At 40.4% G+C, this 27,829-nt stretch overlaps 1 protein-coding gene across 1 annotated transcript; it reads left to right on the forward strand.

The window, feature by feature from the left end:
- Nucleotides 1-4,748: 4,748 nt before the first annotated feature.
- LOC118574510 (NFKB activating protein) lies at nt 4,749-27,101 on the forward strand. Its single transcript, XM_036175455.1, has 9 exons — nt 4,749-5,246; nt 8,722-8,802; nt 15,473-15,543; nt 15,722-15,862; nt 17,244-17,307; nt 20,164-20,273; nt 20,362-20,437; nt 22,361-22,510; nt 25,800-27,101. Exons 1-9 carry the CDS (start codon nt 4,867-4,869, stop codon nt 25,972-25,974), a joined length of 1,248 nt encoding a protein of 415 aa, XP_036031348.1. The 5' UTR covers nt 4,749-4,866; the 3' UTR covers nt 25,975-27,101.
- The last annotated feature ends 728 nt before the right edge of the window (nt 27,102-27,829 follow it).

The following is a 27,829-nucleotide window of genomic DNA, read 5'->3' on the forward strand; positions in this document are numbered from 1 at the left end:
TAGCCGGGTTGTGGTGGCGCAATCCTCAGAGGCAAGTCTGGTTTACAGAGGGAGTTCCAGGACAGCCAGGGCTACACAGGGAAACCTTCTCTCCAAAAACCAATAAATAAATAAATAAATAGATAAATGAATATAAATAAATAAAATTAGGATTTACAGAGACTCGAGAAACACACATGGTACTAATTTCAAGGAGTTGTAACCAAAAATATATGAGATTTGTTCACACACACACATTCTTTTTTTCTTTTTCTAATTAAAGGATTCTCTCCTGGTATTGAAAGTACCCAACTTGATTTGTTCAGTTTACTCTCTCAATTTTAAAAAGGACAAAATTGACTGTAAATTACCCCTCCTACAATTCAAATACCCATTAACAGGCGAATGGACAAGCAAAATGCCATACATCCACAGAATGAAGTGCTATGTCTTGGTAGTGAACAGTGAAAGATGCCATAAATATGTGCAATAAAATAAACTATCAGTCAGGTGCAGGGGCATGTTTCTGTAGTCCCTGCATTTGGGAAACTGAATCAGAATGGTCAGGAATTTTAGGCCAGACTGAACTACCCAACATGATGTTTTCTGTGGAAGGAAGGAAAGAGGGAGTGAAGAAAGGAAGGAAGTAGAGTACTTTGTTGGTACACCTGACTGAGGTGGAAGGAGGATCTCTTTTGCTGGTACCTGCCGAGGACAAAGCACTGACCCACCTTCGTGCAGCAAGTTCCTGATCCTTGCAGGCAGTTCTCAGTGCCATGATTGAAAATAACTATGGTGTGTTACAATTGAAGAAAGAATGGGGTCTGGAGACCACACTTCCATCATCTAGATTTTGCACTAACCTGAGAACTGAAAGCCTGAGGATTGTGCTGCTACAAAGAATGACCTTTATCTGAAGTTGGCCAGATCCTGAGAACTTTAGACATTTTTGTAGTACTATATTCATGAAAAAAAAGGCCTGAGACCAGCATATTTATGTGCCAGGTAGACAACATTAGCTGGGTGTGGTAGCAGATACCTGTCTTAGCAACTCTTCAGGCTACTGAACCAGAAGATCATTTAAGCATTAGTTCAAACCAGTCCGGGTAGGATACTAAAATTTCACAGTACTCCTCCCCAAGAGACATTTAGTTTGTCTTATAAGTAACTGGTTTTGTAAAAAAGATCCCAATAAAGTATTTTAAAGCAAAAATGCTATTATGTTGAAAGAATGAATTTAGAAGCTGAGTATATATACTATGCAGTTCCGAAAGTTGGGGGCACATGAGGGGAGAACAGAGCCCTTCATCCTGAAATCAAGCTTTTGCCATTCCAGCTAACAAGAGTCAGAGAGCCAGGAAACGTCAAAACTAACAGACAAAATTGCATACAGAGACAGTGTGTGCCTACCTAACCCCCAAATGACATGTAATCTCATGTTTTGACACCTCTCTCATCCAGCAATTTTGCCAACTCCTTTTTTTTGTTGTTGTTGGTTTTGTTTGTTTGTGGGTTGTTTTTTCTTTTTTCTTTTTCTTTTCTTTTCTTTCTTTTTCTTTTTTTTTTTTTTTTTTGGTTTTTCGAGACAGGGTTTCCCTGTGTAGCTTTGCACCTTTCCTGGAACTCACTTGGTAGTCCAGGCTGGCCTCGAACTCACAGAGATCCACCTGCCTCTGCCTCCCAAGTGCTGGGACTACAGGCGTGTGCCACCACCACCCTGCTTCTTTCTTCCCTTTTTATTATGTGGCTGGCTGCATGCCCCTGGTGTCCTCTCTTTCACGTATTCTCACTCCTAGCTCTTCACTATTCTTCAAGCTTTGATTTCTCCTCCTATTTATTCTCTCTGCCTGCCAGCCCCGCCTATACTTTCTCCCTCCTTTCAGGGCACTTTTATACATAAATGTAACAAAGAAAGAAATGATCCAAGGAAGGTTCTTGAGTTCAGAAAACCATGATCAGAAAAACATGTAAATAAACAAGAATAAGCACATACTAAATATTAACAGAGCAGCCCTTTCCCAAAACTTTCTCAGGAAAGACCAGTTTAAACACAATGCCTGGCATGTACTGTAGATTATATTTGGGAATGCATAAATGCAAGGCAGAAGGCCATGTCCAGATTCAGGGCACACTGAGGACAGCACTCAGCATATCCTTTCACCAGATTGGGTTCTACAGCTATAATCTGATATCCAATAAAAGTGAACATATTATAAATTGAACATAAATGTTTGTCACAGGAGGCGTGAAGTCATGTCGAAGAACAGCCCAGGGAACAAAATGCACCTGAGGTAAAAGGCCATTTGCCTTTTCCCCTGGAGCCTCTCTTACAGTTCCCCAAGGCACTGTCCACCATGAGTCATTCTTTTGATGGTGTTCAGATAGGATGGAATTCAGATCACTAGGCTTAGTGGCAGGGCCTTTACCTGCTGAGTCTGAGTCATCTCATTAGCCCCTACACCTTTCTAAAGTACTTTAAAAACCTTATTTATATATTTTTTCAAGACAGGGTTTCTCTGTGTAGCTTTGCGCCTTTCCTGGAACTCACTCTGTAGATCAGGCTGGCCTCGAACTCACAAAGATCCGCCTGCCTCTGCCTCCTGAGTGCTGGGATCAAAGGCGTGCACCACCACTGCCCGGCAAGTAAATCATAAAAAAAATAAAATTAATTAATTAAAAAAAACGTCAGGGAGACTATGAAGTCTCAGCAACATGGCTGCTTAAGCAAGACCTGAACAAGGACAACACCAACAGCTAGATAAAGGTAACATGAAAGAGGGAAATCACAAGAAGCTCCAACCATAGACAAAGATCTGCAGGCAACTGAGTGCGGGGCATTTACCCACCAACCCCACAGTTCCCCAGAGTTTTCTTGAGTGTGAGTAGCAGGAACTATTAGAAGGATTTAGACTGTGAAGATAAACAGAAAATACAGGATCGCCTCGAGCAGGCCTGGAACCTGGAACCTATTCCAACAAGTCCTGACTGTCTCTGCCCCAGGGTATTTATAAAAAACGCCAAGGGGTAAAGCAAAAGACACACATACCCCTCCCAACAGCCAGGTGCAGACCATCTCAGACACCTGCACTCAGGCCCGTGGCCCTAATCATCCTCTCTATGCAGACCTGCTGGGTAAAGCCACGAGGAACCTGAAAATGGGCTCCCACAACTGAGTAATGCAGAGAGCCACAAGAAATAGTCTTCCCCGAGTTGATTATCTAATACCGAGTGGCCTGCCCAGAAATATACATACAGGTAATAATATATGCACTAAGTAGGTCATTGAAACAGGGCTCCAGACCTTAGTATGCCCCCCGCCCCAGACCTTAGCACAACTAACTCCATGACGGAAGTACCATTCAGGCTGTAAAACTCAGCATGAAGATAGTACCACTTGTCAAAACAAAAGACCCAATCCATCCAAGTGCATAGTCCTGGGAAAGTCTCTAAATGTACTAACCTTGCCTTTTGGCTTCTGTAGTTCCACTTCTGGCTAACTGTTCTTGTTAACTAGGTGTGTTTGTTCTTAAAAGCTCACCCTGAGAAAGTCTTGGGGCTAAACTGAGATCCCGAACACCCAGTGTATTTGGTTGGCTAATAAAGACTTTCTATTGGCTGAAATGCATGTACAAGTAGTCTTCTCTGTTGAATACTCAGCAACAGTTAAGCAGTTATATTTACATATTTAGGAATACACACACACACACACACACACACGTAACAACAATTAAAGAAAAAGAGGGTATGAATTTTATTTTATTTTTTTGAGACAGGGTTTGTCTGTATAGCTTTGTTTGGTAGCCCAGGCTGGCCTCGAACTCACAGAGATATCTGCCTGCCTCTGCCTCCCGAATGCTGGGATTAAAAGCATGTGCCACCACCGCCCGACTCAATTTCAAAAGAGATTTTAAAAACCTAATCAAAATTAGCATTTGGATGCTCTTTCACTTAAAAATAGTACTTAATAAACATAATTACGGATCATTTACCATACATTGCTGGGCTAGTGTATGATGGACTAGTTTAACGGGCTGACAAATCGTTTTGTGGGACCCTGGTAGAGATGGGTGGCTGGAAGCTAAATACTAAGATTTTCCTCTGGGGTGATAATTTAATCGGAGTGCTAACAGACTGAATTTATCAGAATACATACCTTCTAAGCAAACTGGACAACAAGTATCTTAGATCAAAACTTAACCCTAACAGCGAAAAAACCCTCTTTAGTTTGTTTGGGATTTCTAAGAAAAAAAAAAGGAACGGGGTGTGTGTGTGTGTGTGTGTAAAACCCTAATCGCCATAAACCCTCTTTAATTTGTTAAGGATTTCAAAGAAAAAAAAGGAGCGGTGTGTGTGTGTGTGTGTGTGTGTGTGTGTGTGTGTGTGTGTGTGTGTAGGATTTGTGTTATAGTACACACACGGATTCTTAAGATCACACTATACAGGCAAATATAATTGCACAGGAAACACATTGAGAATTGGCAGTGTTCATACAGCTATTCAATGAAATATGTACTGCATTCATCATAACTTTCCTTCCGGTTTTAGAGTTTCAGACTTAGCAAAGGGTTAATGTTCTGTGTAGTTGAGATTTCAGAAACCTCACTAGGAACTGTATGTGTCCGTGCTCCAGTTTCCTGACCGGCTTCTATATACTAATACACACATCCCTTCCTGTTGGCTGCAGGGAGCCTGGGTCCAGGGGAAGGGGTTTACCGTCGTACCCGGAACTGTTTCCAAGGGTTTTTTTTTTTTTTTTTTTTTTTTTTTTTTCTTTTCATTCTGGTTTGATAAACGCTGCTGGCTCCCGGACCCTAGGCATCCTAGACCCTTGGGGGCCGCGAGAGCGCCCCCTTGTTCCGCCCCTTGGCGGGTTCAGCTTCCACCACCATGGCTCCTGTGTCAGGCTCGCGTAGCCCTGAACGGGAGGCCTCCGGGGGAAAACGTCGCAGTTCGTCGAGGAGCCCTAAACCCAGCAAATCTTCCCGCTCCCCGCGGGGTCGCCGCTCTCGCTCGCGCTCTTGTTCTCGTCTCGGTGACCGGAATGGGCTCAGCCATTCTCTCAGTGGCTTCAGCCAAAGCTCTCGAAATCAATCTTACCGCTCCCGCTCTCGATCGCGTTCTCGAGAGCGGCCCTCTACGCAGCGGAGTGCCCCTTTTGCTTCTGCATCCTCGTCTGCCTATTATGGCGGCTACTCGCGTCCCTACGGGGGCGACAAGCCATGGCCAAGCCTGCTGGACAAGGAGAGAGAGGAGAGTCTGCGGCAGAAGTGAGTGAGATCGCTGCACCCTCTTGGACGAGTCTGCCTGCCTTTGAATCCGGCTTGTCATTCATTGTTTCTGTTTGTATTTCGCTTCCCACCCGCCTCGCACCTTTTTCATCCTTTTCTTCAATCCACCCCACGACCTTTTTATTTATCCTTCTCTAACTTATATTTTCATTCATCCCCAGACTCCTTCATAAAATACCCTGTTTTCCCACCACCCACTTTCCCCCTTCTGTCTTTACAGGCAGATATCGCTAAGAGGCTCAGCTCTATTGTATTCCCTTGGTTGCATCATTATCCGTGAGCTTGTCTTTATTCTACACTAAGCCGAACTTGTGGAAGTGAGGTCCTATTTAATCGATCACAGAATTAGTAGTGCCTGCCTCTTGGGAGGCATGCAACGGTTGCTTGTTGCATGAAGGAACAGACAAGTTTGAGATAACAGGATATGTCAGTGGAAAAGTTTTGCGGAAGGATTGTAATTAAGGATCTGTATTGGATAGGAGGAAACCTTCCTCTATGCAAGATGGTTAGATGAATGTAAAAAAATGCTCTGCCAAGCTGTAGATGGGGCTACATTAAGGAAGACTTTTGTAAAGTGGTCCCAGCCATCTTGACCATGAAAAACAAATGCAGGAATGAGCTCAGATCTCCTCTAATGGAGTTCTTAGTTTAAAAGACCGACAGAACTGTAGTTGCAACAGCAGTGAGGCTCTGGAGGGAAGTCAGATCAGTCTCGTCCTCATTTACATAGCAAGTTTAAGGCCATCCTGGTATACACGAGACCGTGTCTCAAAAAAATAGTTAAATTAAAAAAAGCTGGGCATGATGGCTCACTCCTTTGATTCTAGCGTTCAGAAAGCCGAGGCAGAATTGTCACAATTAGTTGGAGGCCAGCCTGAACTACCGAATAGCTTTAAGGTCAGCCTGAGGGAAAGTGAGACTTTGAGAGAGAGGCTTGTATTACTGCATTAGTCATACTATCTAATATTTATGAAGTTAATTATGTTTGTTAAATGTTATGTCTTAGGCATTGTACTAGGCTTTGTACCATGTGATTAAAAAGTATAAAACTTTAAGCATTACAGGCATTGAGGGGCAAGTTAACTTTCCAACTGTTGAATTGTTTTCATGATTTTTTTTTTTTGCTTCCAGCAGGGGAGGAAATAAAGTATAATTATAAAAAGGGCAGGCTTCACAATCACTCAACCTGAGTTTGAAGGCTTTGTCATGAAGCAGGGTAGTTTGGGGCAAGTTAGTTGACCTCTCTGAGCTTCACTTCTTCACCATTAAAAAAGGAGAAGCTGGAGTTGTAACTCAGTGGAAGGGTGCTTGCCTAGCAAACCTGAGGCCCTGGTTGGATCAGTACTCCAGAAAGGGTTGAGGGAAATTAGTAACAAGGCTTTTAAGGTTGTAATAACTTCCGTAAGTGTGTGGAAACAGAAACAGTAAGACAGGTCTGAATTGTTAGAGACTTACCTATCCAATTTAAATTGTTCAGCATGGTATAGTACTCAGAGAGTGTGACAGTCAAAAAGCAAATAGTGAGCCATGAGTTTTGTGAGGTCATATCTCTAATCCCAACATTTGAGAAAGGGTCAGAACCATCAGGAGTTGAAGGCTAGCTAGACCCTGCTTCCTGAGATCCAGTCTCAAAAAGAGGTGGAGAGGATTTACTGGAATGTTATAATTGCTGTGATGAAATTTGCATTTGTACTTTCAGGCAATATGAAGTTTATTGTGTCTATTAAACATTATGTCTTAGGCACAGTGCTAGGCTTTGTACTGAATGTTTAAAAATGAGAAATTTTAAAGCCTTACAGGAGCAAGGGGTATGAGACTTTTTGTGTTCTTTGTGATTGGGCAGGCATTCCCCCCCCAGCAGTTATAAACAGATGTATCCCCCTTTTTTTTGGAGCTGAGGATCGAACCTAGGGCCTTGCTATTGCTAGGCAAGCACTCTACCACTGAGCTAAATCCCCAACCCCAGATGTATACCTTTTTAAATTATCTTTTTAATCAAATAAAAAACCCTCTAAGTCTGGCTCTGTATAGTTAAAAGAAAAGAAAGTCAAGCCCATTATATTTCTTTTATAATTGTTATGCTTAAACAAACAAACAAACAAAAAACTGTGAGGCCAGGCAGTGAGGCCAGGTGCGGTGGTGGTGCACGCCTTTGATCCCAGCACTCGGGAGACAGAGCCAGGCAGATCTCTGTGAGTTCGAGGCCAGCCTGGGCTACCAAGTGAGTTCCAGGAAAGGTGCAAAAGTACACAGAGAAACCCTGTCTTGACAAAACAAAAAACAAAAAACCCTGTGAGTTTTAAGCCACTACACTTTAAGGAATAAGGAATTAAGGCTTCCCCCTTCAAATAATTATTTTTATTTTTTTAGGGGGGGCAGTTGAGACAAGGTCTCTATAGCTGTACTAGAACTTACTATGTAGACCAAGCTGTCCACAAACAGAGAGATCTGCCTGTCTTTGCCTCCCAAGTGCTGGGACTGAAGAGATCAACCACCATACCTGGTGTTATTTTTATTATATTTTTAATTATGTGTATGCATGCATGTCTGTGTATGGATATGCACTTGTGAGCATAGATGCCTTGGGAGGCCAGAAGCATCAGATCTCCTGGAGCTGGAATTAAGGCAGCTGAGAGCCAACTGTCTTACAGTGTGTACTCTTTACCACTAGGCCATTTCTCCAGCCCAGAGTTTGTATTGTAAGTTTATGAGTAGTAGTAAATATTAAAGCAGAATTAGTCACATATGTAAAATGAAAAAAAAAAGTGTCGTCCCCAAAGTAGAGAATGTACTCCTTCTCCAAAAAGGATCTAAAAGAAAAACTGGTAATAAACCTTAATAAGGACAGTTTTTGTCAAAGAAAATTTTTCTTCCTTTTCAGAATCCCCTTTATTTTCATTTCATCTTTATATTCTTCACTAATTCCTAGGTTCCTGAAAACTGAAAGTTTGACCAAATCAAAAGATTTCCCCACCTTTATAAATATACATAAACAAATGAATTTATTTTTAAACATAATGCTTCCTTAGCCCGGCAGTGGTGGGGCAGCCTTTAGTCCCAGCACTTGGGAGGCAGAGGCAGGCATTCAAGGCCAGACTGGTCTACAGAGTGAGATCCAGAACAGGCTCCAAAGCTACACAGAGAAACCCTGTCTCCAAAACCCAAAAACCCAACCCCCCCAAACCTTTCTGTTACCTAATGAGCTTATATTTAAACCAAGCTTTTATTAATTTTTCAAACATGTAGATAAATCCAGGTGTTCCTGTAGCCCCAGCTTCTTCGAAGGCTGGATCACTTGAGCCCAGGAGTTCAAGGCCAGCCTAGGCAACATGGTAAGATCTCAAAGATATATGGGGAAAATAATGCTGGAAGACTTGATTCCTGTTGAGTTTTATTATATGTTTAGGAAACAGTTCATCCATTGAGATATAATTTAAATATTTATCTCTTTCAGGAGATTAAGTGAAAGAGAGAGAATTGGAGAGTTGGGAGCTCCTGAAGTTTGGGGACTTTCTCCAAAGAATCCTGAACCAGAGTAAGTGGGTTAAACATATCATTTTACAATGTTAATAGCATTTGTTTAAATCCTAGTCTGCAGTCAAAAATTTTTTAATTATATTTTCTCACATTTTATTTATTTGTACATGTATGTATGTGCACAGGTGGACGTCAGAGGACAACTTGCAAGAGTCGGTTCTCTCCTTCCACCATGTGGGTCCCAGGGATTGAACTCAGGTCATCAGGCTTAGCAGCACCTTTACCTACTGATTCATCTAGCCAGCCTACTGTCAAAATTTTTAAGTGAAGAGCTTCAAGTACTTATCAGATTTTTTTGATTTCTTAAGGTTTATGCTATTTTACCCTTTATATTAAAAAAACATGGGGCCAGGCTGTGGTAGCACATGCCTGTAATCCCAGCACTTGGGAGGCAGAGGCAGGTGGATCTCTGTGAGTTCAAGGCCAGCCTGGTCTACAGAGCTAGTCCAGGACAGGCTCCAAAGCTACAGAGAAACCCTGTCTCGAAAAACCAAAAAAACCAAACATGGAACATAGGTAATGATTACTGACACTGCTAGTAGATTTTAGCCCGTTCCTTGTGTGTGTGGGTTTGTTTTGTTTTGTATTGTATTTGAGATATGGTCTCATTCTGTAATCCAGGCTATTTGGAAGCCACTCTGTAACAACTAAAGCAGGACTCAAACTCACAGCAATCCTCCTGCCTTAGCCCCCTGAATGCTGGAATTACTTGCATAGATCACCATGCCCAGCTTGATTGCTGTCTTTAAATTATAACTCTTGAAGCACTAATTTCCTACTCAGAAAGATTCATTATATTTCATATTATGTTTATATTAGTTTTCATTTTTTTTCAACTAACCCACTATTAGACTGTTAGGTATTAGTATAAGTGATAAAATAGAGGTAATTTACTAAGAAAGAAGGCTCTCCTGAGGAAAGGGGCTAGTGAGATGGGAAAAGTAGACACTCAAAATCCTAAAAAATTAGTGTGATTGTGTGCTGGGGGCCAGAATTTGAAGTCAAATTTTCTGTGATCTCTTGTCTACCTTACTTTTAAAATTTACATTTTTCTCTGTCTGTCTGTCTGTTTCTCTCTCTGTGCATGCAGACACAGACAACAGACACACACACACACACACACACACACACACACACACACACACACACACAGGTCTTGTACATGTCCTCCCTCACTTATCACATGTGGAGGTCAGAGAACAACTTGGATGGGTTGGTTTTCTTCTTCTTCCATCATGTGCATTCCAGGAAATATAATATATAATATATAATTCAAGTTGTTAGGATTGGCACGAAGTGCTCCTTCCTGATAAGGCATCTTGCTAGTCCAGCACCTTATTTTTTGAGACAGTTTTTCAATGAACCTGGTGCTGATCCAGTGAACTTGATTGGTTGACCAGTAAGCCCTAGGGATCCTCTTGTCTCTGTGTCTCCAAATGCTGGAATTACAGGTGAGTGCCAGCCCACCCATCATTTTCTATGGCTGCTGGGGATCTGAACTCAGGTCCTTGTGTTTGTGTAACAGAAATTTGATTAACTGAGCCACCTCTCTGGCCCTTAAATTAAAAAAAGTTCATAAGACATAACATTGTTTATTGCCCACAATGCCTATCCCATGTGTCCCTTTGTTCCCCTAAGCAGTTTCATTTCTTCTTTCATTTTATACATACACATATGATTTTATGTGACTATATGAAATCTGAGAACCACAAATCGGATAAAACATGAAATTTGTATTCCTGAGACTGGCTTAATTTGCTCAATAGGATTATTTCCTATTGCATCCATTTTCCTATACATGATGTAACCCCAGTCTTCTTTTTGGCTGAAAATGTTTCTACTGTGCACATACACTATAAGTCTATTCCTCTGTTGTTGATACCTAGTTTGACCCCGTAACTGAGCTACTGTGAATAGTCTGTGGTTTATATTGCTTTTTGAGTGTCTCTGTGATGTGATGACTTGTAATCCTTCAGGCAGATGCCCAGGAGTGGTATGGCTATATTCTGTGGCGGATCTAGTTTTTGTGTTTTGAGAAACCTCCATATAATTTCCACAGAAGCTGAATTAGTTTACATTCCATCTGGCTGTATATAAGGGCTTCCTGGTCTCTACATCCTCAACAGCATTTGTACTTAGTTGCTTTCTTAATGGCTGTCATACTGTCTGGTGTAGGATGGACTCTCAGTGTATTTTTCATTTGCATTTTCCTGATGGATACTGAAGTTGAACATTTTTTTGTGTGTGTGTGTTTATTGAATATTTGTATTTCATCTTTTGAGAAATGTCTGTTCATTTCATTAGCCCATGTATTTATTTATTTATTTGTTGTTTGTTTATTTGAGACAGGGTTTCTCTGGGTAACCCTAGCTATCCTGGAACTCACTCTGTAGACCAGTTTGGCCTCCAACTCACAGAGATCTGCCTGCCTCTGCCTTCCAGTGGTGGGATCCACCACTGCTCAGCTTAGCCCATTTATTGTATTGGTTTCTTTAGTTTTTTGGTTCTGTGTATATTCTTGGTATCCTCATCTGCCAGATGGAAGATTTTCTCCCATTCTTTAGGTGCTCTTTTCACTCAGTTGTTTCTCTTTGCTGTACAAAGGGTTTTAATCTCACAAGGTCCCATTTGTTGATCTGGGGATTTATTTAGAAAACATCTGGCATCCTCTTTAGAAAGTTCTTGCTTATGCCTATCTTTTTTGAAAAAAATATTTATTTTATTTTATAAGTGTTTTGCCTACATTGTGTGTAAGTGTACTGTATTCATGCTCTGAGCTTGCAGAGGTCAGAAGAGGGCATTAGATCCCCTGAAACTGGAGTTACAGATGGTTGTGAACTGCCATGTAGGTGCTGGAAATTGAGCCTGGGTTCTCTGTGAAGAGTAGCCAATGTGCTAAACCACTGAGCCACCTCTTCATCCCGCATGTTTATATCTTAAAGATTTTTCTCTCTTACAGTTTCAGAGTTTCAAGTCTACATTAAGGTCACCTTTATCTAATACGCTGAAGGACTACTACTTTTTTATTCCATATTTATTTTCATTTCATTTATTTATTTATTTATTTATTTATTTTTATTTTCTTGTTTTTTCGGGACAGGGTTTCTCTGTGTAGCTTTGAGTCTTTCCTGGAACTCACTTGGTAGCCCAGGCTGGCCTCAAACTCACAGAGATCCTCCTGGTTCTGCCTCCCAAGTGCAGGGATTAAAGGCGTGCACCACCTCTGCCTGGTTTATTTTCATTTTAAATGTTAATATTTGTGGGAGTTGCTCTCTCCTTCCACATAATGGATTCAAAGGTTCAAACTCAGGTCATCAGTCTTGACAGCAAGCACCTTTAACTTGCTGGCCCCATATTTTTCTGTTGTTTGTTTGTTTATGGTTTTGTTTTTGTGAGAGGTTTTCTTGTGTAGCCCTGGCTGTCTTAGAACTCTCTCTGTAGACCAGGCTGTCCTTGAATTCAGATGCACCTGTGGGGATTAAGAGCATGAGTTACCCTGCCCAACTCCACTCTTGGATTTTTTTTGAGACAGTGTGCTTGACAAGAAACTTATAATTTGTGTCAGGGTGATAAAGCAGTATTATCTGAAACTTGTTCCTATAGATACTTGAACTCACTTGTTTGTTTTTGCTCTTTTGGGGGACCTACCACCCAGCTCCCAAATGAATCACACATGGAAGCTTATTCTTAATTATGAATGCTTGGCATTAGCTTAGTTTCTAGCCAGCTTTCCTTGTTTTTTGGGGGGGGGGGTTCTTGACAGGATTTCTCTGTACCTTTGGAGCGTGTCCTGGACTACCTCTGTAGACCAGGCTGGCCTTGAACTCACAGAGATCCACCTGCCTCTGCCTCCTGTGTGCTGGGATTAAAGGCATGTGCCACCACTGCCTGGCATGCTTCTGGGGTGTGTGTGTGTGTGTGTGTGTGTGTGTGTGTGTGTGTGTGTGTGTGTGTGTGTGTTTTGGAGCTGAGGATTGAACCCCAGGCCTTGTGCTTGCTGGGCAAGTGCTCTACCATTGAGCTAAATCCCCACTCCCCAGCTTTCCTTAACTTATCCCATCTACCTTTTGCCTCTGGGTTTTTCCCATTCTCTTACTTCTGTATCTTACTTTCTTTTTTCTTTTTTTTTTTTTGTTTTTTGAGACAGGGTTTGTCTGTAGTTTTGGTGCCTTTCCTGGAACTCACTCTGTAGACCAGGCTGGCCTTGAACTCACAGAGATCTGCCTGGCTCTGCCTCCTGAGTGCTGGGATTAAAGGCGGTGCACCGCCACCACCACCCGGCTGTATCTTACTCTTACTGTGGCTTGTTGTGAGTGTAGCTGGGTGGCTGGCCCCTGGAGTCCTCTTCCTTCTCTGGCTGCTTCTTTTTCAATCCCTCTTTCCAGATTTCTCCTTCTCTAATTTTCTCTGCATGTAAGCCCTGCCTGTCCTTTCTCCTGCCTTGCTATTGGCCATTCAGAGCTGTATTAGACCATCAGGTGTTTTAGACAGGCACAGTAACACAGCTTCACAGAGTTAAACAAATGCAACATCAACAAGAGTAACACCCCTTAAAATAATATTCCCCACCACTCATTGAATGAGAATGAAAAGAAACCATAAAAATATTTTGATAAATAATACGAAAGTTATTTCATGTGTGATATGGAGGCCCACAGAGGTTTCCTAGTGAGATATGGGCTTGCTTTACCCAGCAGGGCTGCATTAGAGGATTGCTTGACCATGTGTGTAGTTACCAGGTGATTGGAAAGGTCTGCACTTGGCTATGCAAGGGGGAGGTTGTTTTGCTCCACCCCTTGGCATTCCTATAAAAGTCCTCTTAGAAGAGACAGAAGGGGGTTAGTGGATATTGATCCAGGTCCTCCCAAGGCTATCCTGTGTTTCTGTTTCTCTCCTCTCTAGCTTTCTACCTAATATCTCATATCCCTCTTTCCTCAAGAGTACCCTGGGGAAAAAGTGGAGGTGGGTTCCCCCACAGTATGATCTTTAAAACTTTAAAGGAAAGGATGATAGAATATGAGAACTTGGGGGTTGGGGATTTAGCTCAGTGGTAGAGCACTTGCCTAGCAAGCATAAGGCCCAGGGTTCAATCCTCAGCTCCAAAATAAAAAAAAAAAAAAAGAATATGAGAACTTTCCTTGGGTACCATCGAAGTATTTTAAGTTTTTAGAACCTTTCCCAAAGTATTAATTTTTTTTTTTTTAGATTTATTTACTAGTTTTGACAAGGTCAAACTATGTGGCCCTGGCTAGCCTACTAACTGTGTAGACCAGGCTGGATTTAAACTCACAGAAATCCACCTGTGTCTGCCTTCTAAGTTTTGGGATTAAAAGTGTGTATCACCATGTCTATTTTTATTATTTTTAGTTATGTATATTGTGTGGGTTTCCATGTGTATGCACAGCTATGTCCCATGTCCCCAGAGGCCAGGGACATCAGATTTCCTTGGAGCTAGAGTTATAGGTGATTGTGAGCCACCCAGCATGGGTACTGGGAATCAAACTCAGGTCCTATGCAAGAGCACCACACACTCTATTTGCTGAGCAGATAACAGCTGGTAGAGTGCTTGTCTAGAGTTCATAAGACTCTAAGTTTGTTCTCTAGCACCAAATAAACCAGGCATGGTGGTACATGATTTATTTAAGAGGTAAAGGCATGGGCTAGAGACCTTGTCTCAAAAGAAAATTATCCAGGCCAGTGAGATGTTTCAGCAGGTAAAGGTGCTTGGTACAAACTCTGACACCTTCAGGCTGATCCATGGGACCCGCAGTGGGTGGAAGGAGATAACCAAATCCTGAAAATTGTTCTTTGACCTCCACAGTATTGTATGTACACACACACACACACACACACACACACACACACACACACACACACACATACACACACACGCATGCACTAAATAAACTAAATGTAAAAAAATGTATTTAAACCCCCAAACAAAAACTTACTTTCAGAATTTATTTTGCAGATTTCTGTAGTCTATTAGGTTCTGGGGAGATGGGAGTTGTTTTAGTGTGTATCCTTCACCTACTTAGAATAAAATTCTGGAGCTAGGATATCTCTCAGTGATAAAGCAAAATTGCCTAACATTTTTGAGGCTTAGGTTTGATCCCCATAGCCAAAAAAATAATAATAAAATTATGAACTCTTCCATCATTCTTTATGTTTGCCTTTTCTTGATCTTTCCTCATGTTTTCTAGTTCTCAACTTTTGTGAGTTTCTTCTGAAAATATAAATCTTACACATTGCTTTATTAACAGTACTGTGTAAACTCTAAAATATTATGTAAATATAAGTCATTTTATTATGATGATGATAGTAGACTCCTGAATATATTCTTGTCTTTGGGGGCTAGAGAGAGGGTTCTGTGGTTAAAGGCACTGGCTATTCATCTGGGGAACCTGAGTTTGGTCCACAGCACCCACATAGCAATTCCAGAGGATCCGATGCCTTCTCTGGCCTCTGTGGGCACCAGGCACAGTCATATGTGTAGGCAAAATGCCTATATACATAAGATAGTAATAGTAACAACAACAATATTAATAATAATTTGAAATGCTGTCTTTGAAGGTTCCTAGGCAATGAGTGCTGTTAACTGAAAAATTTTAAGTGCATATTTTAATGTTCTATGTAGATATTTCTTACAACTGTTTTCTGTAATTCAGCTCTGATGAACATACACCAGTAGAGGATGAAGAGCCAAAGAAAAGCACTACTTCAGCATCTAGTTCAGAAGGTAATTTTGTAAAATAACGAATTTATTAAGTCATAAATTTAAAAAGTATGTTTCTAAATAATTGAACATTAGACCTTGCTTTTACTCAGGATACCAAAGTTCTTTTCAGTATTTCAAATATAGTAAGATGTTCGTGAATACTTCTGTAGACGTTATTTTTTTTATTTGTACTTAACAGATGAAAAGAAGAAGAAAAGGAAATCTAGTCATTCAAAAGAAAGATCCAAGAAAAAGAGAAAGAAGAAGTCATCTAAAAGAAAACATAAGAAGTATTCTGAAGACAGTGACAGTGACTGTGAATCTGAGACAGACTCCAGTGGTGAGAAAGTAGTATCATTCTGCAAACCCTAGAATGCACTTTAATTGTGAAAATGTTACGTGTGTGCGTGTTTTGTCTGCAAGCATGTCTCTGCCCATGTGTATTCCCTCTGCTTGTGGAGGCCAGAAGAGGGCATCAGACCCCCTGGCACTGGAGTTACAGATAGTTGTGGCCTCCATGTGGTTGCTGGGAATCAAATTCAGTCCTCTGGAAGAGCAGCCTGTGCTCTTAACTGCCAAGCCAACTCTCCAGCCCCTCAGCTTTTCTTTTCTGCAGTTCCGTACGTGTCATTTGGTACAGCAGGCCCTCTGCCTTCAGAGCCTGTCACTCCCTGCATCCACCTTGGCTTACTCAGTGGACATGCGCTACTTTCGTAATAAACTGATTTCAAAACAACTACTTACCACCTCCAGGTCAACCATTCCTTAGTTATCTTCCTAAATCAGTTATGTTTTAATTACACTTTTATTCGTTTATTTTGTGCATTTGTGTGTGTGTATGTATGTGGACGTGCATACCACAGTCAGTATATGTGGGTCCTAGGGAATTGAACTCAGGTCTTCAAGCCCAGCAATAAGCACCCTTACCAACTGAGTCGTCTTGCCAGTGTGTGTCTGGCAGGTTTTAAGACTCCTCTGTATCCTCACGCACCCCATGCTTTTCTCTCTTGGCCCACATTATTTCTACTGAGATTCTGGAAAACATTCTTCTCCTTTGCCACAGGCATACAGAGTTGTCTCTTTTTGGTTTTGTTTTTCTCACTATGAAACTTTAACAATTCCCAGGAAAGTAAAGGGAACAATGTAGTCATTATTATTATTAGCTTTTGTTAGCATTTTGACATTTAAGTTGCTGAGCTATTCAGAGTAAGTTATCATTCCTTGACTAAATATTTCTATATGTACCTCTTTGAAATAGGATGTTTTCCTACTTAACCAATGCCATTAACTCAATGAATAAATTAATAGTGATTCCTGATATTACTAATTCTTAGTGTGACAAAAGTTCTTTTTTACATTCATTGGTTTATTGTATGTGTTTGTGTGTGTGCACTCATACATACTACAGCCAGTGTGTAGAGATCAGAGGACAATTTATATGAATCAGTTCTCTCCTTCTAACCATGTGATTCTAGGGCTCCAGTTCATGTCATCAGGTTTGAAGTAAGCATTTCACTCACTGAACCATCTTGCTGGTGCATGATTTTAATTTCTTTGACTCTTGCCCCTAGTATAATTCCTGGCAAGTTTCAGTACATGTTAGAATGAATAAATTTCTCTGTAATAAAAATGAATATATGCAATAATACATTATTTATCTGTTAAAATATTGGGATTTTGAACTTCAGTTTTTTTCAATAATAATGTGCTTTAATTTTCAGATGAAGATACAAAAAGAAGAGCAAAGAAAGCTAAGAAAAAGGAAAAGAAGAAGAAACGGAGAACGTCAGTTTTTCTTTACTTTTTTTTTAATGAAAAAGCTTAAAATGTATATAAAATTATGTAAAATAGTATAATGGTCCCCCATATGTGTGTGTGTGTGTGTGTGTGTGTGTGTGTGTGTGTGTGTGTGTATGTATATATACCCAGTCTGGCCAATTATGGGTAGTCTCTATCACCGTCTAATTATTTTGGTACTAGTGAAAGTTATCATTCCCTCTATAAATAATTCAATAATTTAGTACCTTTCTCTAAAAGGTATTCCTTAAAAAAATATAGTAACTTTTATTGTGCTTGCAAATTTAACAGTGGTGGCTCACGCCTTTAATCCCAGCACTCAGGAGGCAGAGGTAGGCTGATCTCTGTGAGTTCAAAGCCAGCCTCGTCTACAGAGTGAGTTTCCAGGACAGCAGGGCTACACAGAGAAACCCTGTCTCAAAAAAAAACAAAAAAAAAAAAAATGAAAAAAAGAAAAAAAAAGAAGTTAACTGTCAATTCTCTGCAGTTTTTTCCTACAGTTTATTCATATCAGAATGCTAATACTGTCCCTAAATTATAGTGGTTTTTTGGAGTGATTTAGCATGTTTTTCTGTCTTCTCTATTTTCTGGAGAGTTGGGGGTGTCTCTCAAGTTTGGCAAGGTTCAAATTGGAACTTTGGCCAGGAATACTTTCTAGGTAGCGCTGTGTACACTATCAGTAGGCAACTAATGTCTTGCCTCTTTTTGTCATATTAGCAAACACTGCTGGTCTTTGTCAAGATTCAGTATGCCACTGAGATTGAACAGTGGTAGTTTACTTTGAATGCTGCTATTTAAACATTTTTTGCTATATTTTAACCCATTATACTGAAAATTTTTATTAATGCTTACACTGGTGAGAAATTGTTTTTGTTTTGTGGGTTTTTTGCTTTTTTCTTGCTTTGTGGGATTTTTTTTTTGTTATACAGTATATATGTTTCTATTCTTTTTTTTTCATTTTTCTTTATTAAGAAATTTTCTACTCACTCCACATGCTATCCACAGACCCTCCCTCCCTCCTCCCAACCCCCAGCCCTCTTTCCCAAGCCACCCCACATCCCTACATCTCCCAAATTAAGGTCTCTCATGGGGAGTCAGCAGAGCCCAGCACACTGAGCCTAGGCAGGTCCAAGCCCCTTCCCACTGCACCAAGGCTGTGCAAGGCATCACACCACAGGCACCGGATTCCAGAAGCCTGCTCATATACCAGGGACAGGTCCCAATCCCCCTGCCTGGGTGCCCCCCAAACAGTTCGAGCCTACACACATTGTTAAACACAGTGTAACCTGTTGAGAGGTTTATTTTTCCATCTGAACCTGTTTTACTGCATATCTGTAACTTTTTCTGTCTGCATCAGCAAAATTTTAAACTGCTACAGAGCCTGGCTCATGGTGAGCTGGCGCTCAAGCCTGTAGCCTGCAGCTAGGAGATGTGTCTCTGTACTGCAGCCTGCATGATGAGAGTCTGCAGGACTAGGAAGCCATGTTTTTTGTGTGTTTGGAACCTTTTTATTTTTTAAGCTTTCTCAGGTCTTGTGTGGAAATATGTGCCTGGATGTTGGATGCCATTTGTAGCTTCTCTTGCTCTGTCCCACCAGCTAGCTCCCAAATTACAACACAGACTTTAGGCTTGTTTCTAAATACCTCTTATAACTTAAATGAACCCATTTCTATTCATCTATGTGGTGCCATGTGGCTTATGGCTTTTACCTCACATCCTGCATGTTTTGCTTCCTCTGTATCTGGCTGATGACTCTGCCTTCTTCATAGCATTCTCTCTGCCCCCAAAATCCTGCCTTGCTGTTGGCTATTTAGCTTTTTATTTGACCAGTCTGAGTGACACTTTTTGTTTGTTTGTTTTGTTTTATTTTATTTTTTGAGGCAGGGTTTCTCTGTGTAGCTTTGAGCCTTTCCTGGATCTTGCTCTGTAGACCAGGCTGGCCTCGAACTCAAAAAGATCCCTGAGTGACACTTCTTTACAGTATACTAAAAGATTGTTCCATAACAATTATAAACATAGGCTATCACCTCCTGGCTGAGAGTTAGGTTTTAAGCTATTTCATTTCTATTATCTTTCTATAGGATAACTATATTTCATTGATTTTTTTAAAATATTGTAATTTTTTAAGATTTATTTATATGGATACAGTGTTCTGCTTGCATGTATCCCTTTAGGCCAGAAGAGGGTGCCAGATCTCACTACAGATGGCAGTGAGCCACCATGTGGTTGCTGGGAACTGAACTCAGGACCTCTGGAAGAACAGCCAGTGCTCTTAACCTCTGAGCCATCTCTCCAGCCCTATTTCATTGATCTTTCAGTCATTTCTTGTTAATAGTAAAATATTACTTCATTAACTGAAAAGATTGAATTGAAAAGTTTGAATAAGCTGGGAATTCAGATAATTTTCATTAACCTTTTCATTCCCTTGAGAACTGAGGATGCCTGGGGCTGGAGGGATTGTACTTATAGAGAACCTGGGTTCAATTCCTAGCACCCATATGACAGCTTGTAACTATCTGTAACTCCAGTTCCAGGAGATCTGACACTCTTACATAGACATACATGTAGGCAATTCTTTAAGGGGCTAGAGAGACGGCTCAGAGGTTAAGAGCACTGACTGCTCTTCCAGAGGTCCTGAGTTCAATTCCCAGCACCCACATGGTGGCTGACAACCATCTGTGATGAGATCTGGTGCCCTCTTCTGGCCTGCAGGGACACATGCAGGCAGAACACTGTATACATGATAAATAAATCTTTACAAAATTTTCTTTAAAAAGAAAAGAAAACTGAGAATGCCTTTTAATACAAGAATACTTAATTTGTATTAAATCATAATCCATGTAGGAAGAAATATAAGAAAAAGAAGTCCAAGAAGAACAGAAAAGAGTCTAGTGATTCGAGCTCTAAAGAGTCCCAAGAAGAATTTCTAGAGAATCCTTGGAAGGATCGATCAAGTAGGTTCTTGCAGCTGACTAACTCAAAACATGAAACATTAGCTGATTAGTCAAGATGTGAGTGTGTTTCTTAATATCTTTTATGCAGAGGCAGAAGAACCATCAGATCTCATTGGCCCAGAGGCTCCCAAAACACTTGCCTCCCAAGATGATAAGCCTTTGAAGTAAGTAGCAGTGTACAGTTGTGGGGTTTGGGTGGTTTTTAGAGAGACAGAGACAGAGAGAGACAGAGACAGAAAGGGAGAGAGACAGACCGCACGGAGGGCGCATCCCAGACTGATGAGGTAATTAATGACAGAGTCCTTACATCCCACATTTTCACTTCTTATTAAAAAAAATGCAGGTAGATGGGAATAGGGGCGTCGTTCCTCTCAAAAACTGCTTCCAGCTGATTTTTGGACGTCGGTTGGCTCTTGGGGGAATGGAGCAGGGGAGTCTTCCGAGGTAGACAGGCATTTTGGGATACTGTCTGCCATCTGTTTGTTCTGGAGACATGTATCCTTCTTGGCTGTGGCTGGGAACCTTCTGTCTGACAAGATGCTGGTGACATAGAAAAAAGTGTGAAGAATCATGGCGGTAGCTGTATAGGGGTCCAGCAGAGGCGAGGGTCTCGCGGTCTCGCTGGACAGGGAGGAGGTGGCAAGCGGCAGCAGTCAGCAGGTCCTCGGTTGGTGTATCTGAGTCTGAATGGCACCAAATGTTGGTTAAATCGGTGCTGCTCATGGCTGTCTGACATCTGTGGAGGCCATGCTAATGGAGGAGCATGCTGGAGGAAAGTCACAAGCCATGGTTACCTTTCTAGAGCTTTATGGAGGGAGAGAGGGAGGGAGGGAGAGAGGGAAGGAGGGAGAGAGGGAGGGAGGGAGAGAGACAGAGAGAGAAAGGGACAGAAACAGAGAGACAGAGAGACCGTGTGGAGGGAAGAGAGCCGAAAGAGAAAAGCTTGGGTGGTTTTGTTTGTTGTAGGTTATTTGCTTTGTTTTCTGCAGTGCTGAGTATGCTCATGCTAGGTTAGCAGGCTGCCACTGCTGTGCTTTCAGCCAGTAATAGTGTATTTGCAGTATTTAAAGTCCTTTTTCAGCTTGGTATGGTGCTTATGCCTGTGGTCGCGGCATTTGGGAGGATGAGGCAGGGAGATCAGGAATTCAAGGACATTCTAGGCTACATTGTGATCTCAAGGCCAGTCTGGGCTACATGAGACCCTGTTTCTACAGAAAAACAAACAAACAAACACCCCCCCCCCCAAAAAAAAAAAACCACCCAAGATCTTCAACTATCCTTCAAAACCCCTTTCCAAAAGAAGGAGCATATGGTGAGTCCCAATGCCTCTCTGCAAGGAGCTGTGATTTCTGTGATTTCTAGCCCTCTTTGATCCTTTCTGTTTCTTTTATGCAGTGTAATTTTTAAAGTTTGTATTAGTTTATCAACTTTGTATCGGGGAGGGAGAAAGGGGAAGGCATTAGAGGATAACTTTTAGAAGTTGGTTCTCTCCTTCTACCATATGAGTACCAGGGATTAAACTCAGGTCAACAGAATTGACAGTAAATGTCTTTACCCTCTGAGCCTCCTTGGCAGCCCCTGCAATCTATTATTTATGTTTACCTTAATAGTGTAGTGTAGTTATCTTTATAATTGTATACATTTTGTAAGCTTCAAGTTTAATAGGAATGCAAGAAACCATCACTGAACTCCTTTTAAAAGCTTCTAATAAAAGACAAAAGGTAATTTTTACTGTATGGTATTATTGTTTGTTACAAGTTATTTTTGAGGTCTATTATATATTTGGGTTTTTTGTAGAGAATGAGCTGAGGACAGAAGCAGTAATAGTAATACCTGATGAATTAACCCACAATTATAAAGTGTGAGTCTATACTTGGGAACGTTAGTTCTTTTGTTTTTCCAAGTTATTTATACATTTCTAGGTTAGTAATCCAGCTCATAGTACAGTGCTCTCTAATAAAACATAAGTAATTCACACAGGCCCAATACTGCTCAACACTGTTGTTCTTACTACTGTCTGAGGGAAAATGATTTGTGCTCTCCTTTTCTGTGGCACTAACAATTGTGAATTCTGAATTACTTTGTAGCTATGGCCATGCTCTGTTACCTGGTGAAGGTGCAGCTATGGCCGAATATGTAAAGGCTGGAAAGCGCATCCCACGAAGAGGTGAAATTGGCTTGACGAGTGAAGAGATCGCCTCATTTGAATGTTCGGGTTATGTCATGAGCGGGAGCAGGTACTTCTTGACACTGAGTCAATTTCCATGTTTAGCTCTCTTCCTTCTTTCTTCCTACTAGGATTGTATTTGATGATTTGTTTTCATTAAGTGACTATTTCCTAGTAGAAATAGAGTGTACATATACACACATGCGGCCACACTTGGTACTGGTTTCATTAGAAGAAACATACTTAAAAAAAGGTTTAACTATATATAAAACTTAGCCTCAAACTCTACAATATCTCCAAATTTAAAGAAGCAATAATTTCCAGTTTTATTTCTTATTCATATTTTAGTATAATTTTCCCCCTGTAAAATAAAAGAAATGAGTTAAATTCAGCCATCTATCATAAAGGAATAGAGGATTCCAGCAGTGAGGAAAGTATTGTCACAAGGTAAGCTTCCTCCAGTTACCAGAATTTCTGGAAAAGAATATCAGTTATGGGTCATGAAAGATGTCAGATTCAGCACGAGCAAATAGGACTGTGGAAGAATCAGAAAATCCTTGACTAATCAGGGAGAAGAAGGGCAGGAGCACTGAACTCATACTGAACTGTGGATTCTTTAAGATTACAAACTACTTATTAAAATAGTTAACTATTTTGAATTGATACCAGAGACAAATATTTGTTGAACCTCTGAAGCATCCCTCAGAATCTTAGATTTCTGAAAAGCAGCATTACTTTGGAGGATGGCAGAATAAAGATGAATCATTAGAGATGTAGGGATCAGTAAGGAGCCATTTTTGTGGTTGAGATGATTGTTTATATAAAAGGTCCCAAAGACACCTCAGAGGGTTAACAAATGGTTGTATATAAAGTTATTACAGAACCAGTTGTTCTACAGTCAACTAGAAAATATAATTTAACATACCATTAATATATATTAATAATGTATAATATATAAGGAAATATAAACATTTATAGTTTAATATATAGTATCAGAATATGAATGACTTAGAAATAAATCTTAACAAAAGAATCCCCAGACACCCACAGGGAAAAACTATAAAATGTTAAGAACCATTAGAGGGATGGACACATTGCTCAGTGGTTAATAGCACTGGCTGCTCGTTCAGAGGACCCAGGTTCAATTCCCAGCACCCACGTGGCAGCTCGCAACCAGCTGTAACTCCAGTCCCAGGGATCTGAAGTTCTCTTCTGGCCTCTGCAGTTACTACACATATGTGATGTACAGATACACATTCAGGCAAAACACTGATACACATAAAATAAAAAATTTTAAAACTTAGCTGGGTGTGGTGGTACATCTTTAATCCTAGCACCTTGGAGGCAAAGGCAGGCGGATCTCTGAGTTTGAGGCCAGTCTAGTCTACAGAGAATTCTGGGACAGCCAGAGCTACACAGAGAAACCCTGTCTTGTAAAAATCAATCAACCAATCAATAAATAAATGAAACATTAAAGGAGACATATCAAAGGAGACAGACCATGTTCAAAGATAGGCTAGCAATATTGTAAAGTCAGTTCTCTCAAATTTATCTATAGATTCAATAAAATGTCCAACTTGGCAAAGCTGCTCTAAAGCGTATTTGTTAGACTAAAGGCTAAGAGGAGCTGTGTTAGTTCTGAAGAGGAGATGAGAGTGAAGGCACCTGTAGGATTTAGGAAGCACAGGGACTAACCTAATTATGTAGTAGATAAAATGCAGAGGCCCAGGACAGTTATACATGTGTGGACTGTTTGTGAATGAAAGAGATAGCATGTCAGATCTGTGCAGAAATAAGTACTGAGGAAATGGGATAGGAAAATGACATCCGTATGTTAAAAGAAGAATGCAGAACAGTGCCTCGCCAGGTATAAAGAGCAGTGCCACTAGATTACACACTTTCAGAGAGGGTGCCTTTTAGATAAAGACGCATTTTCTAGACAAAACAAAATGTGCTACCCGGAAGTTTGCCTAGGCTGCAAGTAAGAACTTGTGTCCTTTCAAATGTGAAAATTCCAGGCTCAGATAAGGTTCTGGGGATACACACAATTGATAAAGTATTGGTAATGAGAATATTGAAATGAACACCTATAAAGGAAATGACAAGGAAGGGCCATTTATCAAAAGAATACATATGTCCTATACTTAAACTAAATGATGTTCATTTTTATTGGAAATGGAAATCAAGACCTTAGTGAAATACTGTTTTGTATCCATTTAATAGGAAAAGGTTCAAAGTTCTGACAGTGCCAGATATTGAGAGGTTATGGTGCTGTAGGCTCCTAAACACTGCTGGTAGTATATCCATTAACAGTGTAACATCTTGGAAAGTTGGACTCTCATGTGCAGTATAACCAAGCAGCACTACACTTGGGTACCCAAGAGAAAATCTTCCCCACAGACTAGAGACAGGCAAGTGGGCATTCATTATAGCATCATTCTGTATTGCTTTCTGCTCCATGTAACTGCACAGGGCACTCACTATACTCTAAGCAACCTAAGTATATTGCCATTTCCTCGACTCCCCCATCTTATCCCTAGATACTGTCACACTAACCTGAAATGATTCTCTCCTCTTCTTACCCAGTCTTTCTTGGTTTTTCTAGAGATAAGTCTCTTTAACTAATTATGTAGGGTTGGGTACATAAGCACAAAAGAGGTCATTCATTTTTCTCTCTGAATAACAGACCTTTTAAATCCAACATCATAGTTTTCCTCTGTCTCTATATATTACTCCTCTAACTTTTAGACTGAATCCCCCTTTTCTTTGTGACACTTCTGGATTCTAAGGGAATTAAACTATCCACAGAATTCCTCTTCAGTTATAGATTTAGACTTGATTCTCTTCTTTGTATCCATAAAGTTGAACATTGATGTACCACTTGATTAATTAAAATAAATCTTTCATCTGCCCTGCTATGGACTCCACAAAGACAAAAACCACTATTACTGGCTGGGCATGGTGGCACATGCCTTAAATTATACTGCTTGGGAGGCAGAGGCAGGTGGATCTGTGGGAGTTTGAGGTCAGCCATGTTAGCCAGAGCTATTTAATGCAACTCTTTCAAAAACAAACAGTCCCCACCCCCAAAATACACATCACCTAAAACATTTAATAGCTTTCCCATTTCAGTTTATTAGAAATAAGGAAAACAGAATTATGTCTCTAGTATCTGAAATGAATGATAATAGGTTAAAGGAAAAGGGAGCATCAGTAGATCAAATGTAGAGTCATTTGATGACCTGTCTCCAGGTTCTGTTGTCACCTTTTAAGTAGATTCTATACTAAGAAAGGATTGATGAGGATATACCGTAGGAATTATTAGTCAGAAATTAAGTCGAAGATAAAATTGTCTTCAGGCATCGCCGAATGGAGGCTGTGCGGCTGCGGAAAGAGAACCAGATCTACAGTGCGGATGAGAAGAGAGCCCTTGCATCCTTTAACCAGGAAGAAAGACGGAAGAGGGAGAACAAGATTCTGGCCAGCTTTCGAGAGATGGTGTACAGAAAGACCAAAGGGAAGGATGACAAGTGATGACTTCCTGACTCTACAACGGGCAGTTTGAACAATGAGGAAATTGTGGGTTCTAGACATAAAAGAAGCTTATTGTTTTGTTTGTGTTTGGGGTTATTTTTTGATGTATGGTTTCCAGTAGTCCAGGTTGGCCTCAGGCTTTGTAGCCAAGGATACTCTGAACTCCAAGTGTTGAGACTCCAGATGTTTGCCACCATGCCCAGCCAAAAAGGCTGTTGTTCTCTGAAGTGGCTTTTCAGTGCTTCTGTGCCTTCTGAATCCTTCAGTCCTTCAATAACAGATGCTTGTTGATACAATTAGTAAGTTATTTGGGGCTTTTTAAGATTGACCCTAACTTTCTGGTTTGAAAGTCCAAATTCTGAAGGAAACCCTGCAATGTTAGGAAGGCGGCATAGAGAGAGAGTGTCAACAGAATAAGAAATTTCAACCTCATTCTGTGATTTGGTGTGAATATTTCAGCTCCATCCAGTGTCTGTCCCTACCCCAGCAGAACTTGGGAATTTCATATCTCTGTCTTGAATGTGTTACATATGGGCTAGACAGAAACTATGTAGGAGGATATTTCTGTTAACAAAATGACGGTGTTACTGTAAAAGGCAGTGTTGGAATTTGAAAACTGACTTGTTTCTATAGTCGGCCCTAGAAATGTATTTCGGGCTAAGTCTACCTCCACTCTTAAAACAAGCAAACCAAAAGGCTAACTCTCATATATGTGGAATAGAAAATGTGAACATTAGATGTGTTGTAAGTTCTTAATAAATTACTTAAAACAGTTCTTTCCGTGGCCAGGGTATAGCTCAGAGTTAGAACATGTGCTTAGCATGCATGCGGCCCTGAGCTGCATCCCCAACAGTGCAAAAAATGTTTTCAAATACAGTCTTGGGAAGTCTATTGTCGTGCCAATGTAAGAGTACTATTTCTATCTAAGCTGATATTTAATGATAGGATAATATGTAGAAGAATGAGTGTCAGCAGTGCTAATGAGGAAAAATATAATAAGTCAGTATTTTAATTAGCTGTTTCATGATGATGAAAGGAAAATACTAAATGTTTTCAATTGTGTCCTTTATGTAGTCAGATTTCTTTTTTGAGACAGAGTCTCACTATGTAGCCCTGGATGGCCTGGAACTCAGAGAGTTCTGCCTGCCTCTGCCTTCCTGGTGCTAGGATTAGAGGTATGCGCCAGTGCACCTGGCTGTCAGATTTGATTTTAAACATTGTTAAGCTCTTCAGCTTTTTTATATCTATCAGTGTCTTTAATCCTTAACTTTGTAGAAACCTTCCTCACTTTATCACTGTTTGAAAAGTTGAATATATGTTCTGGGGAAATGTGTTTTTTAACCCACAACTGCTGAACTGATCAGTAATTAGCATGTAGTAACATCTGTGATCTTTCAACTTGAAAGTATTTCACTGTATCTATACTTCTCCGTCTAGTAAGTCTGTAGTTTTCTAAAGTTTAATGGAAGCTAGGTTCCAAAGTTGGAAGTCCTATTAATCCATACACTTCCTCCTGTAATACAAAGTAAAGTTTATAATCCCTACTTTAAAATTTGTCTTTAGGGGCATTATTTTTTGTTAACTGGCTCCTAGCAACTGGATGAATATGTTTTTATTTTTCATAGGCAATGTAGTTTAAATGCGACAATTTTGTGGTGTATTAAGTATTATGGGTTTTATTTTGATTATTCTTCTCCATAAAATCTGCCAAGAACAGTGTCAATGGCAGATCCTTTAAAAAGTAGGAGGCTAAAAGTATTTTATTTTCAGCTGATTTGTGTCACCTGAGCTCTAAGTCAGCCATTGTTTCCCAAAGCAAATCTTTCTGGTTTACAACACACACACACACACACAC

The sequence above is a fragment of the Onychomys torridus genome, chromosome X, assembly GCF_903995425.1.
Source record: "Onychomys torridus chromosome X, mOncTor1.1, whole genome shotgun sequence".
Lineage (NCBI taxonomy): Eukaryota > Metazoa > Chordata > Mammalia > Rodentia > Cricetidae > Onychomys > Onychomys torridus.